The 10,767-nt window shown below is 55.3% G+C and overlaps 1 protein-coding gene across 1 annotated transcript; it reads left to right on the forward strand.

Annotated features, from left to right (window-relative positions):
* Positions 1-316: 316 nt before the first annotated feature.
* Positions 317-10,343, forward strand: LOC132367781 (NUT family member 2G-like). Its single transcript, XM_059926372.1, has 8 exons — positions 317-332; positions 2,288-3,002; positions 3,956-4,084; positions 5,131-5,254; positions 5,806-6,051; positions 6,443-6,559; positions 7,081-7,600; positions 10,336-10,343. The coding sequence occupies exons 1-8, from the start codon at positions 317-319 to the stop codon at positions 10,341-10,343; spliced, it is 1,875 nt and encodes a 624-aa protein (XP_059782355.1).
* Positions 10,344-10,767: the final 424 nt, after the last annotated feature.

The raw sequence follows: 10,767 nt of genomic DNA on the forward strand, positions 1-10,767 counted from the left end.
CAGTCTATAAACTGCGTAAAGAGGCACACGCCAATTGTGTTGCCACTGTGTGAGGTGGAAGGAACTTCCGGTTCTTGCCTACCTGCCAGAGTCCTCGTGGAATGTCTCCCCACCCCCACCCTACCCAGACCCACGTGCCCTCTGCCCCTCCCCCACTGCAGAATGTTTCAGCCACATTCTACTGTTATGACTCAAACGTGCCCCTCCTTCAGTTGGATCCTGAGCGTCTGTTGAAGCAGGTCACTCTCTGGGTCCTGGTCTTGACTTTTCTCATTGAGGCTACCAGGCAGCAGTAGTCCGTGCCCAAGCCTGCAGGATGGCTTCAGAAGGAGGTAAGCCTATAGGCTGGGGGTGTGTTCTCAGAGACCCTGCCATCCCTCACATCCTTCGGGTTCACACGTGACACTTCACGGTGGGCACACAGTTGGACTGAAGTAGAGGGAGAAGAGAGCCCTGGACACACGAGGACATTTCACCTGGGGAGACTGGGGAGCCTGAAGAAACCTGAGACTGCACTGGGGAGGAGGGGTCATTGGAGGCGGATCAAGAGGAATTGCCCTGGCTATGGAGAAAGGATGGCAGCAGGCAGGTTGATTCTTTCTAGAAGGGAGACAAGCCACTTTGAAACGTGTGTGTAAGGATGTGTGTGATGTCCTGGTGGTGACACAGGGAGGGTCATGAGGAAAGCCTAGACCTGTCTTGTGTTCCTGAGGCACCTGAAGCTTGCCTCACCATATCTTTCTAAGGGATTTGAACAGGAGCATACTGTATCTAAGGGGGCCGTGGGGAGAGATGGTCTTGGTGAGAAAACTATTCAGTGGGGCTGTGTGTGGCCACACCTGCAGTGAAGTGTCCTCTCCGAGAGCTAGGCAGGAGGTTACTCTAACTGCCGCAACCCACACCTCGTCCACTCCTCCCAGCCCAGAGCTCACTTCTCAGTTCAGGCAACTGTTGCTTTGGCTTCAACAGGGGATGGGCAACCGTGTAACTTCAGCCAAGAGAGGGCTCAGGTTCCTGAGTTGCTCTGAATTGTTCTTCCTTTTGTGGAATCGCAGTACTTCAGACCTACTTCATCTCGTCCAGTATCTCATGGTGGACCCTCAGGCTGCCTTGAGAGGAAGAGTTTGTTCATATTTCCCGTCACTCCTTCATGGACAGGGGACAGATGTGGAGTGGGGTTGTTTCGGGTGGAATGTCTGTGAAGGCTGCTTCCTCTTTTAAAGGGGGAAGGAGTGTAGCCCAGGGGCAGGAAGACGATCTTCTGTGTTATTATTAAACGTCCTATGACACCTGTTCTGGTTAATTAGGTGCATCGTGGTGTGTACCTTGTTCTCCTGAACAGGGATGTGATCCAGACAACTTGATCGCCATGGCAACTGGCTTCTGCCTGCTTCTCAGATTGTCTTTCCGTTATTGGGAGCTGGAGGGGGAAGGACCACAGGCGGTCTGTAGTCCCATGACCAATGTAACATGACAATTCCCTGGCCCTTGTTTAATCCTCTGCAGCCATCACTGGCTGTGAAATGACAGAATCTAAGGGACACGCGCCTACTTCTCACACACCACTCCCCCCACCCCCGCCACCTAGGAACAGAACTCCTGAGTGATGACAGTGACTCTGGGCACTGGGGAGGGGGTGGCAGGACCTGGCCCATGTTACGTGTCTGCTGTGGGTTGTTCTGAGATGCAGGTGCATTCTGGGTCAGTGTTATGGGTTTGTATCAGGATTCCATTAGAGAGATATTTTCCAGCATTTTGTTTTGTTTTGTGAGGCTAGGAAAGAAAGAGGGGATTTCTACTGAGCATCAGGAAAAGGAGGACTGAGGAGGAGGTGGGGCCCTAATATTTGACACAATACCTGTCCACAAAGGGCCTTTGGGTGCCTAGAACTTACCTTGGAGAAGGTCCCTACCTGCTAGTACGCCGGCTGAGGGGCATTTCTCACAGAGCGGATGTCCACACAGTTCCAGATCTTGGGAGACAGCCTGTGAGGCTTAGGTGCCAGGGGGTGCCTTAGGGAGGCTCTCCAAGTCACTGCTTGCTGAGGCGATTTCTTCTCGGCAGACAGGGTTCAGGGACCTTGGTGGATGGGCACGGGGTCACCAGTGGAATAATTCTCAACTGGAGGTCAGGGCATGAAAATCACTTGAAGACATTTGCACGCTGCACAGTTTCCCTTGTCCAAGTGTCCCTGACCTGTGGAGATGTACACTCTGATGCCACAGAAAGCCTCAGTCCCACTTGCCCATTCTCCTCCTCCATTCACTCCTTTCCTTTGCCTCCACAGCATGGCCAGTGCTGGGAACGGATGTGACCATGAACCCCGGTGCCTCCTTGTCTACTTTCACGGCAGTGCCCTTCCCTCCACCCACTCCTGGCGCCCAGCACCGGCCACCCTGGCAGCAGCACCTGCCACGTCCCCTCACCCCAGCATTCCCTCCTGGCAGCAGCCTGCTGCTGCCAGCTTTCCCCAGGACGCCTTTGGTGGCTAATGGTGGCCGTGGCCCCAGTGCCCCTGGGGCTTGCAACCTCACTGTCCAAGTCAGGTCACAAGGGAGGACAGTGGAGGCCCCCCAGACTCAGACCTTTGTCGTTACTCAGGCCCCCCTCAACTGGAGCGCTACAGGGGCCCTCAGCAGGAGTGCTGCATGTCCTGCACCCGAATTCATAGCAACCCCTGTGATGGGGACCGTTGTGACTGCTTCAGCTGTTGGAGTTAGTCAGGCTGGCAAGGGAGGCTGGACCCCAGGCTTTCCTCCTCAAGCTCCACCACCAGCTGCCCAGCTGGCCCCTATCATTCGCCCAGTGAACTCTGGGCCATGGCCACATGGCACTTCCAGGGAGGGCCGCCTGGCCACCAACCAGTCCAACGCCTCGCAGGATGGCTCCTCTAACCCCCAGAGAGAGTACAGTAACTTCCGACGTTGGCAGCACATCAAGCCCCTGGCCCGGAGACACTTTCACCTGAGTCCTGATGCAGAAGCTTTTTCCTGCTTTCTCATGTGAGTGAACGCTCAGGGGGTCCTGAGCTTATGGGAGCTTTTAGATAAAGAGGAACTGGGGATGGACTCGCACGTTAGCTTTCTAGGGATACTGGAAGGAAGGTGTGAGGGCGATGTCCATGCTATGAGAGGGCACATTGTCGGTCACATGGGTGGGCCTGCCAGTCCGTGACATCAGGACTGAAATGTGCCCTATCTCAACTGGCCCCACCACCCTGTGAGTCTGGCCAGCTTGCTCTTCCATGATTCTCATGGTAATATGGACTGAAGACTTGCAGTCAGAGAGGGTCGTGGTGTAAGGTGAGGAGCCAAGGAGTGGATGCCGCACTCTCCTGTGGTGCCGTGTCCTTCATACAGGACTTGAGCGTACATGGCCAGGGGAGGTCACTTCAGAGGAGGGGGAGGAGCGCGGGGCCCAGGAGGGCGCTTTATGCATGCCTCCACTTCGTTGTGGAGAATTCCACGAGGAACAGGCTGATGGTAGAGCTCTCCTAAGGGCGTGGGCTCTCTCCCACTAGACTTGTGAGCCTGGCAGGCATTTCCATCCTAAACCTCCGGTCCCTCGTAAAAAGGGGACACTTACACTTCACTCAGAGGACTGTGCAGAAGACGCCTTGGGCTAATCTATGAAGTGTTAGCAGATTGCTTGGTACATGCCATGCCTCATTGATGATGGTGATTTTTATTATGAAAATGCAGCCTTAAGGAGGAAAAGAGCTCCCCAAGGCACAATGTCCCAGCTCTAGCCTGGGAGTGGATGGTCATCCTTGAGTGAGTGTGAGGCGGTGACAGCAGTGGCCGGGAAGGCTTGTCTTTGCCCTCCCAGACGCCCGCCTCTCACCCTCCTGTTGCTCAGTCATTCTGGGTTGAGTGATGTGTGGTCCACATGGGCGGGTGGGGTCAGGCAGGTGGGGGCTGGGCTGGGCCCGGAGACTGACCCCGAGGGCTTACAGCCCAGTGCTTCGATCCGTGGCCCTCCTGAATCCCACCATGCTGCTGGAGGAGGGACTGCGGAGGGCCGTGCAGGAATGGCGGCGCTTGAGCAACCTTGACCGGATGATCTACTACGAGAGGGCGGAAAAGTGAGTCAGCGTCCTGGGCCCAGGGACTGCGTGGAGGGTGAGGCGAGTGGGTGAGGGCAGGGTCTGGCCGTGGGGGTGCTCATCAGAGAGGACAGAGGAGAAGGGCTGTCACCCAGCACAGGGTCCCCGCAGCCCAGGGGCCCTACTGTTCCCCAGAAACCCCTCCCTCACCTTGAGAGTTTGAGACTTCTGTCCTTCCTCCACCAGGAGCTCTGCCCTCCTCTGATTTTGACCTACCCTTGCCTTGACATGAAGGTCTCAGGACGGGGCAGGGTGAAGCTGTGAGTCCAGTAGGGGTCCAACTCCGGCCATATGGACTGGGCCGGGGAAAGAGCTCCACCCGCCAGCCTGCTGCTTCCTTAGTGGTGGGTGGCTGGCGGCCACTAACATAGATTTGGGACCACCTCTCCTCATGAAAAGTGCCCTGAGTGGGTACCCTGGCATCCCTGAAGAGGCTGGGGTAGCCAGCTGTCGTCGGCCCAAGGGTCTCCGGCCCTTCCAGTGTTTGCTCCATGGTAATCCCCTTGGTTTAAGAAACAAAAGCAAACAAACGAGCGCCTCTCAGAGGAAGGGAAGGCCTCTCCTCTAAGCTCAGCATCCACATCGTCCAGCCTCTCCTGGGCCCTGTCTCCAGGTCTATGTTCCAGGAGGCTCAGTCCTAGCCCAGGGTCCTGGATTCGGGCAAGGACCCCTGTGGGGAACACATGCCTGTTCCAGCCTCTGGCTGTCAGCCCTTCATGTGGTTCTGGATGGGGACGGGGGCATGAGGAGGGTGCCCCCTGGGTCAGTCATGTGTCCCGTTGACCTGGTTCAATTCAGCGACCTGGGTCTATGCTGTTGAATGCCCTCCAGTGCTGGTGAGGCAGGAAGGGTCCCAGATGTTGTTATCACTTCCAGGAGCAGCTCTCTGCTGTGGACAGCACCTCACAGGGCCTTGACGGCCCCAAGGCACATCCTCTCCCAGTGCCTCATTCTTGGCTGCCTTTGTTGGGCTCCAGAACCCAGGCCTTTTTCTCAGGGTGGCCTGTGCCTCCGTCACCCCCCAGGTTCATGGAATTTGCGGCCGAGGAGGAGACGCACATTCAGCATTTGCAGTGGATGCAGTGCGCGCAGGACCTGCCTCCTCCAGCCCCACCGAAGCTGGATCCTCGGGGGCCCCCAGCCCCGAAAGTGGGCCTTCAGCCAGGCACCCAGCTTCCCACTGGAGCTGAAGGCACAGGTAACAGGGCCTACGGTTGGCCACCGTCCCCATGTGGATCCTTTTCTTTCAAGACAGGGGCATTGGTCTTTCAACCAAAACAGCCACCGAGGCGGGGGGTGGGGGGGTGGGGTCTCAGCTGCCCTTTGTCACTACGGGGTATTGACTTGGTCAGTTTTATAACTCTTCTCACACCTCCCTGTCAAAGGACCCCACACTAAGTCTGCCTAAGAAGTGGGCTTGATGTGGAGACCCCTAGAAAATTGGAGGTTCCCCACTCCCTTACTTGTGACTCTCTTAGATGACCCCCTAACCTCCCCTCTCCAACTGTGCATGAGGCTTCAGATGGTCCTGACCCCTCCCACACCCACATCAACGTCCCCCAAACAATGCCCTCACCAACGTGCGCTCGGTGGTCAGGAGGTGGACCGGGAGTCCCTCACCTTCCTTCCCTTCCTCCTGCTCTGCCTCAGCCTGTGCTCCCAGGATGTGCGGCCCCAGGGCCCAGCCCTCGCACCCGAAGCCACACAGATCCCAGCGGAACCCGGAGCCCAAGGCGCCCAAGGAGATTCCCCCTGAGGCTGTGAGGGAGGATGTGGACAGGATGGAGGCGCTGGTGGGGCCCGTCCACTCAGCCCCAGGCAAGTCACATGCAGAATGTGGAAAGGACGGAAATGAGCTGAAGCAGGAAGAGGACGACACCTACTTGGACCCGTGTCTCTTGAGCTACACTGACGAGCTGCGTTCCCGGGAACACTCTGTCACCAAGGTAGGCTGGGCCTGGAGCCTGGGGTCTACAAGATGCCAGGGCATGGAACTCTCAGCACCCAAGATCTGGGTTCTGCTCAGGCCGATGGGACTTAAGCTCAGCTCCTTGTTCCTGAGCCTGGTGTTAGGGGAGGTTTACGTAGATGTATGTGTGTATATGTTTGTGTCTGTGTGTATGCCTTTGTGTGTCTGTGTATGTGCATCTGTATATGTGCTCTTTTGTGTGTGACTGTGTATGTGCATGTGTGTGTGTGTGTGTGTGTGTGCTGACCATCTCCACCTTGTGGAGGAGAGTGGGGGTGGGTCTCTGCTTTTCACTTTCCCTCCTGGTCTTCTTGTGTCACAGGCCACTCCTGGCCAAGGATGCTCACAGCCTCTTCTTTCTGTCCGAGGTGGAGGCAGTCATTCACCCTCGATTCCCGGCAGAATTGTTTTCCCCGGACCCACAGCTGGATGTCTTGGCCCTTGCTGAGGAGCTGAAGCAGGAGGAAGGACTCATCCCTGAAGAAGTGAGCCAGGGGAGGGAGAGGGACACTTAGGGAGCCAGGGGACTCCAGGGGAGGGGGGACTCCAGGTGATCCAGGGGACAGGGGAAACCAGGTGGCCCAGGGGAGCCAGAGGAGGGAGGGATCGCAGGTAGAACAGGGGAGACAAGGGACACCCAGGAAGACCAGGGCACGGAGGGACCCCAGTGAGCAGGGGAGAGCTAGGGCCCCAGAACAGGAGGCCCACATGGCTCTGTCCGTCCCTTCCCTGCCTCGGAGGCCTGGCATGGGGAAGGGCCCTCTCTGGGGTGGGTGCGGCACAGGGTGATAAGAAGGAGAGGATGGGGAGCCGGGAGCGGAGGGAAGGACACACAGTTGGGAATAAGGTGCAGGAGGATGGCAGGAATGCCACCGTGTCTGTATTTGGAGTCTAGTCCTGGGGTCACCCGTCCCCTCCTCCCCCCCAGGGCCATTGTCCCACTGCCCAGTGCTCCTCCTCTCACACGTGCGCGTGGAGCCGTCACTGTCCTCCTCCCTCCTACCAGCTGGTGCAGAAACGACTCGTGGCCTTGAAAGAGGACAAGGGTGGGCCGGCAGCCCCGAGCCACAGTGCACCCGGAATGGGCTCAAGTCCATCTGAGTCCCACGCCGGCCAAGGTGCCCAGAGGCACGACCAAGACCGCCATCGAGGGGTCAGTGATGAAGCCTGCCCACCAGAGATTGATGTTGAGGCTCTTCATAGGCCCATCCGAACAGACACTGGCCCGTTCGGGCCCAAAGTCTTTGTTCCCTGTCGAGGACGTCAGGAGGTCTCTCCATTCCAGGCCGGACGGCCCTCTCCTCCCCAGGGTCAAAGGCGCACTGGCCCTCTACTGGGACCCAGGGATGTGTCTGTTCTCAGAGAGGCGTCTCCTGTTCCGGAGGCCCGAGGGCCCAGGGACGCGTCCAGTGAGAACGAGGAGGCGCTCACCAGCCTGGCCTTCCTCTTTGCCTCTCCGCAGAGCCTGCCGCCTTGCGGGCTGTCCCAGAGTCCTGCCCCTGCCTCAGGCCTGGCCTCCCCTGGAGGTTGGGGGGCCCAGAGTGCTCCCCAGGCCCCCTCCCCTCAGAGAAGAGGCCCCAGCCCAGCTCCACCAGCTGCTCCCAAGTCGAGCAAGCGGGCTCTGTGTGGGCGCCCAGCCGCTGCTGAGAAGCTGCCCATCCCTGGGGCTGGCCACGGGGTCTCTAAGAGGCCAGCCTTGGCTCTGGGGCTGGCTCGCCCCTCACAGCCGAGAAAGAGAAAGCGTGACCCGTTTGTCACAGGGAAGAGGAGGAAGAAGAGGAAGCACTGCAGCCAGTAGGGAACAGCCGGGCCGGCCCTCCAGGGCGAGCCCCCCAGGGCGGCCCCCAGGGGAGCCTAGGGGCTCCTCCTCACCCCAGAGCTGATCCTGGGATTGTGGGGGGTTAGGGAGGTGGGGGAGGTGGGTGTGGGCAGGACCTTTGGAGTGATGTATGAAAATTGTGAATAAAGATAGTTTTGGTGGGAAATGCTCTCAGGCCACTGTCATCTTCTTCGTGTGGAGCTGCTCCGCAGAGAGCGATCCTGAGAGGAAGGAAGGGTGAGGGAGGTCACAGGAGCTATGGATCTACAGGTGGCCAAACCTTTCCTCCACATAGACAAGGACTCCTCAGGCTGCCCCTGGGAACGCATAGCTCTCACTTTCCCCAGGGACCCCCTCACCATCCGCTTCTCTAGAGCCTGCTTGGCTAGGGGCCTTCTGGGGCATCTGTAGCATCTTCTGCATCCCTGAACCGTCTGGGGAGGGAGAGCTGCTTTTGTGCCTCTCAGCCCTCTGGACACTAACCAGTTTCTAGGACGGAGCCTGGAGACGGCCCTTGTCTTTATGGAGCTGCTCTCTGCGTCCCTGAAGTGGCCAGGCGATGGCGCTGGGGTGACCCTCCGCTCATCCAGGGTTTCCTGTGTGGGTGGCCTGACCAGACAGGAAAAGTCTTGGCCATGGGGACAGGACTGTCTGCCTCGTCATAGCGGGAGCGTTCTCTAGTCCCACTGGGATTATTGCAATGTGGAGAGTGGTTGAGGCAGCTACCTCTTAATCCCAGTGAGGATGCAACGAGGGGAATGGGCGCGGGGAAATTCATGGGGCACCCGTTACAGGTGTGTCTAAGGGAAACGACAGTTGGGCCCCTTTGTGGAACTTGTGGGATTTCTGTGCAGCAGCATCTCTTTCAACTGAGGGAGGAGGACCCATCTGGCTGTGGCTGTGGGGACTGGCCTTAGGGGCCTAGGGGTGTGCAAAGACACCCCAGAACTACTGTCCCTTCCCTTTCCACCCATGGCTGGACATGTGTGTGTATTGGTATCCACACTGATTTGTATTCCCATAGAAAACAGTTCCTCCTGACAAACTATGACCGTGTTTCACAAGAACAGCTTGCTCACAGGGGCAGCAGGGGTGGGGGAGAGGTGTCTGTGGCCCCAGATCTGGGTGGGAGCTGGGATCCATGCTGAGGAGTGTGGAGGCCTCAGTCACCGTCCTGCGGTTGCCGGCAGAGACTTTGAATCATCAGAGCAGGGGAAATGACCCGCTCATAAGGGTGAGACGAGCAAACAATGAGGGGCAGGGAGCAGACCCCTGCTGTCTCCCTGAACTGCCCCCCCTCGCAGCCTGCTTAGCCCCCGTCATGGCCTGTGCTGGCCCACCTCTGAAGCCCCTTCCTCCTAATGCACTCAGATGCTCTGATCCTTTGTGGACCCGCCCTGGGCCTCACCCCCCCTTCCCTGCTGGCCAAAGCCTCTTCTCCCGGTTCTGAGTTCTGACTCCTTCCCCAGGACCCAGGCGGGGGTTGGGACAGCAGAGACTCCCTAATTCTCCCTCCTCCTCCCTGAGATCTTGACAATCACCTTTGTATGTTTCTATGATTTTAACTACTGTAGATACTTCATGTGAGTGGCTATGATATGTCCTTTGATGAGTGGCTTATTTCACTTAGCATAATGTCTTAGAGGTTTATCCATGTTGTAGCATGAGACATGGTTTCCTTTTATTTCAAGGAAGGAAATATTTCCTTGTGTTTTTAGACCCGCATTATCCCTTCATCTGTTGATGGACATTTGGGTTTCTTCACGTCTTGGGTATTTTGGATAATGCTACGACGAATGTGGGTGTGCAAATATCTCTTTGAGATCCTGCTTTGAATTCTTTCGGATACATACCCAGAAGTGGGACTGCTGGATCACATGGTAGTTATATTTTTAATTTTTTGAGGAAACTTCATATTGTTTTCCGTAAGGGTTGTCCCATTTTACACCTCTCACCAACAATGAGAAAGATAGCCACCATCAAGAAGTTGGTATATGTCCATCTTATAAAAATGTTTATGCTTTTAGCAGAGCTGTAGATAATCAAAATTATGTATAATAACAATATTTTTGGTTATATATGGTGTCATGTAAATCATATTGCCTTTGGCTTCTTCTTTCAACATTCTTACTTTAAGAAAAATGGATATATTAGATGTTCTTTAATTTTTTAATTATTTATAATTTTGCATTGTATGCATACATTAAAAATAATTTATCAGTTCCCTTGTTGGTGAACTTTTATAAATTATAATGTGACAGGGTAATCAGTTCCAGAGGAAAAGTTTTTCCTTTCAGAACTTTGAGTATTTATTCCATCGAATATGGCTTTTGTTACTGTTTTTTTCAAATTATGCCATCAATACACCCTTTCATGGTGGGTGATCAGTTTCCTTGCTAATTGTTTTTTGGAAGACTGTCTGTTGTCTTTTGTGTTCTCCAGTTTCTTGACGTGTGATTAGTTTCAGGTTAAAAAAATGTATCCTCCATGTGATCTATTTTGCTTCATTCACTGATAATACACATTCTTCATCTCATCTAGAACATAATATTATCTTTTTCATATGTTACTTCTACTCATTCTCTCCTGTCTCTACTTCTAGAACCCTGGATATATGTATATTAGACCATCTTATATATTCTCTGTGTCTTCATCAGCTTGGACGGCTATAACAAAATGCCATAGACCTGGTGGCTTGAAAAACAGACGGTAATTTCTTAACAGTTCTGAAGGTTGGAAGTCCAAGATCAAGGTGCCATATTCAGTTCCTGGTGAGAGCTCTCTTCCTACTTTTCAGATGATTGTCTTCTTACCGCGTCCTCACGTGGCAGAGAGAAAGAGGGATCTCTCGTGTGTCTTTTCTTTTAAGGGCAC

This window comes from Balaenoptera ricei, chromosome 6 (genome assembly GCF_028023285.1).
Source record: "Balaenoptera ricei isolate mBalRic1 chromosome 6, mBalRic1.hap2, whole genome shotgun sequence".
Taxonomy (NCBI): Eukaryota; Metazoa; Chordata; class Mammalia; order Artiodactyla; family Balaenopteridae; genus Balaenoptera; species Balaenoptera ricei.

Coding starts and splice junctions, on each gene's coding strand:
- LOC132367781 (XM_059926372.1), top strand. Junction 3,003..3,955: donor GCTTTTTCCTGCTTTCTCAT/GTGAGTGAACGC, acceptor GAGGGCTTACAG/CCCAGTGCTTCGATCCGTGG. Junction 6,560..7,080: donor AAGGACTCATCCCTGAAGAA/GTGAGCCAGGGG, acceptor CCCTCCTACCAG/CTGGTGCAGAAACGACTCGT.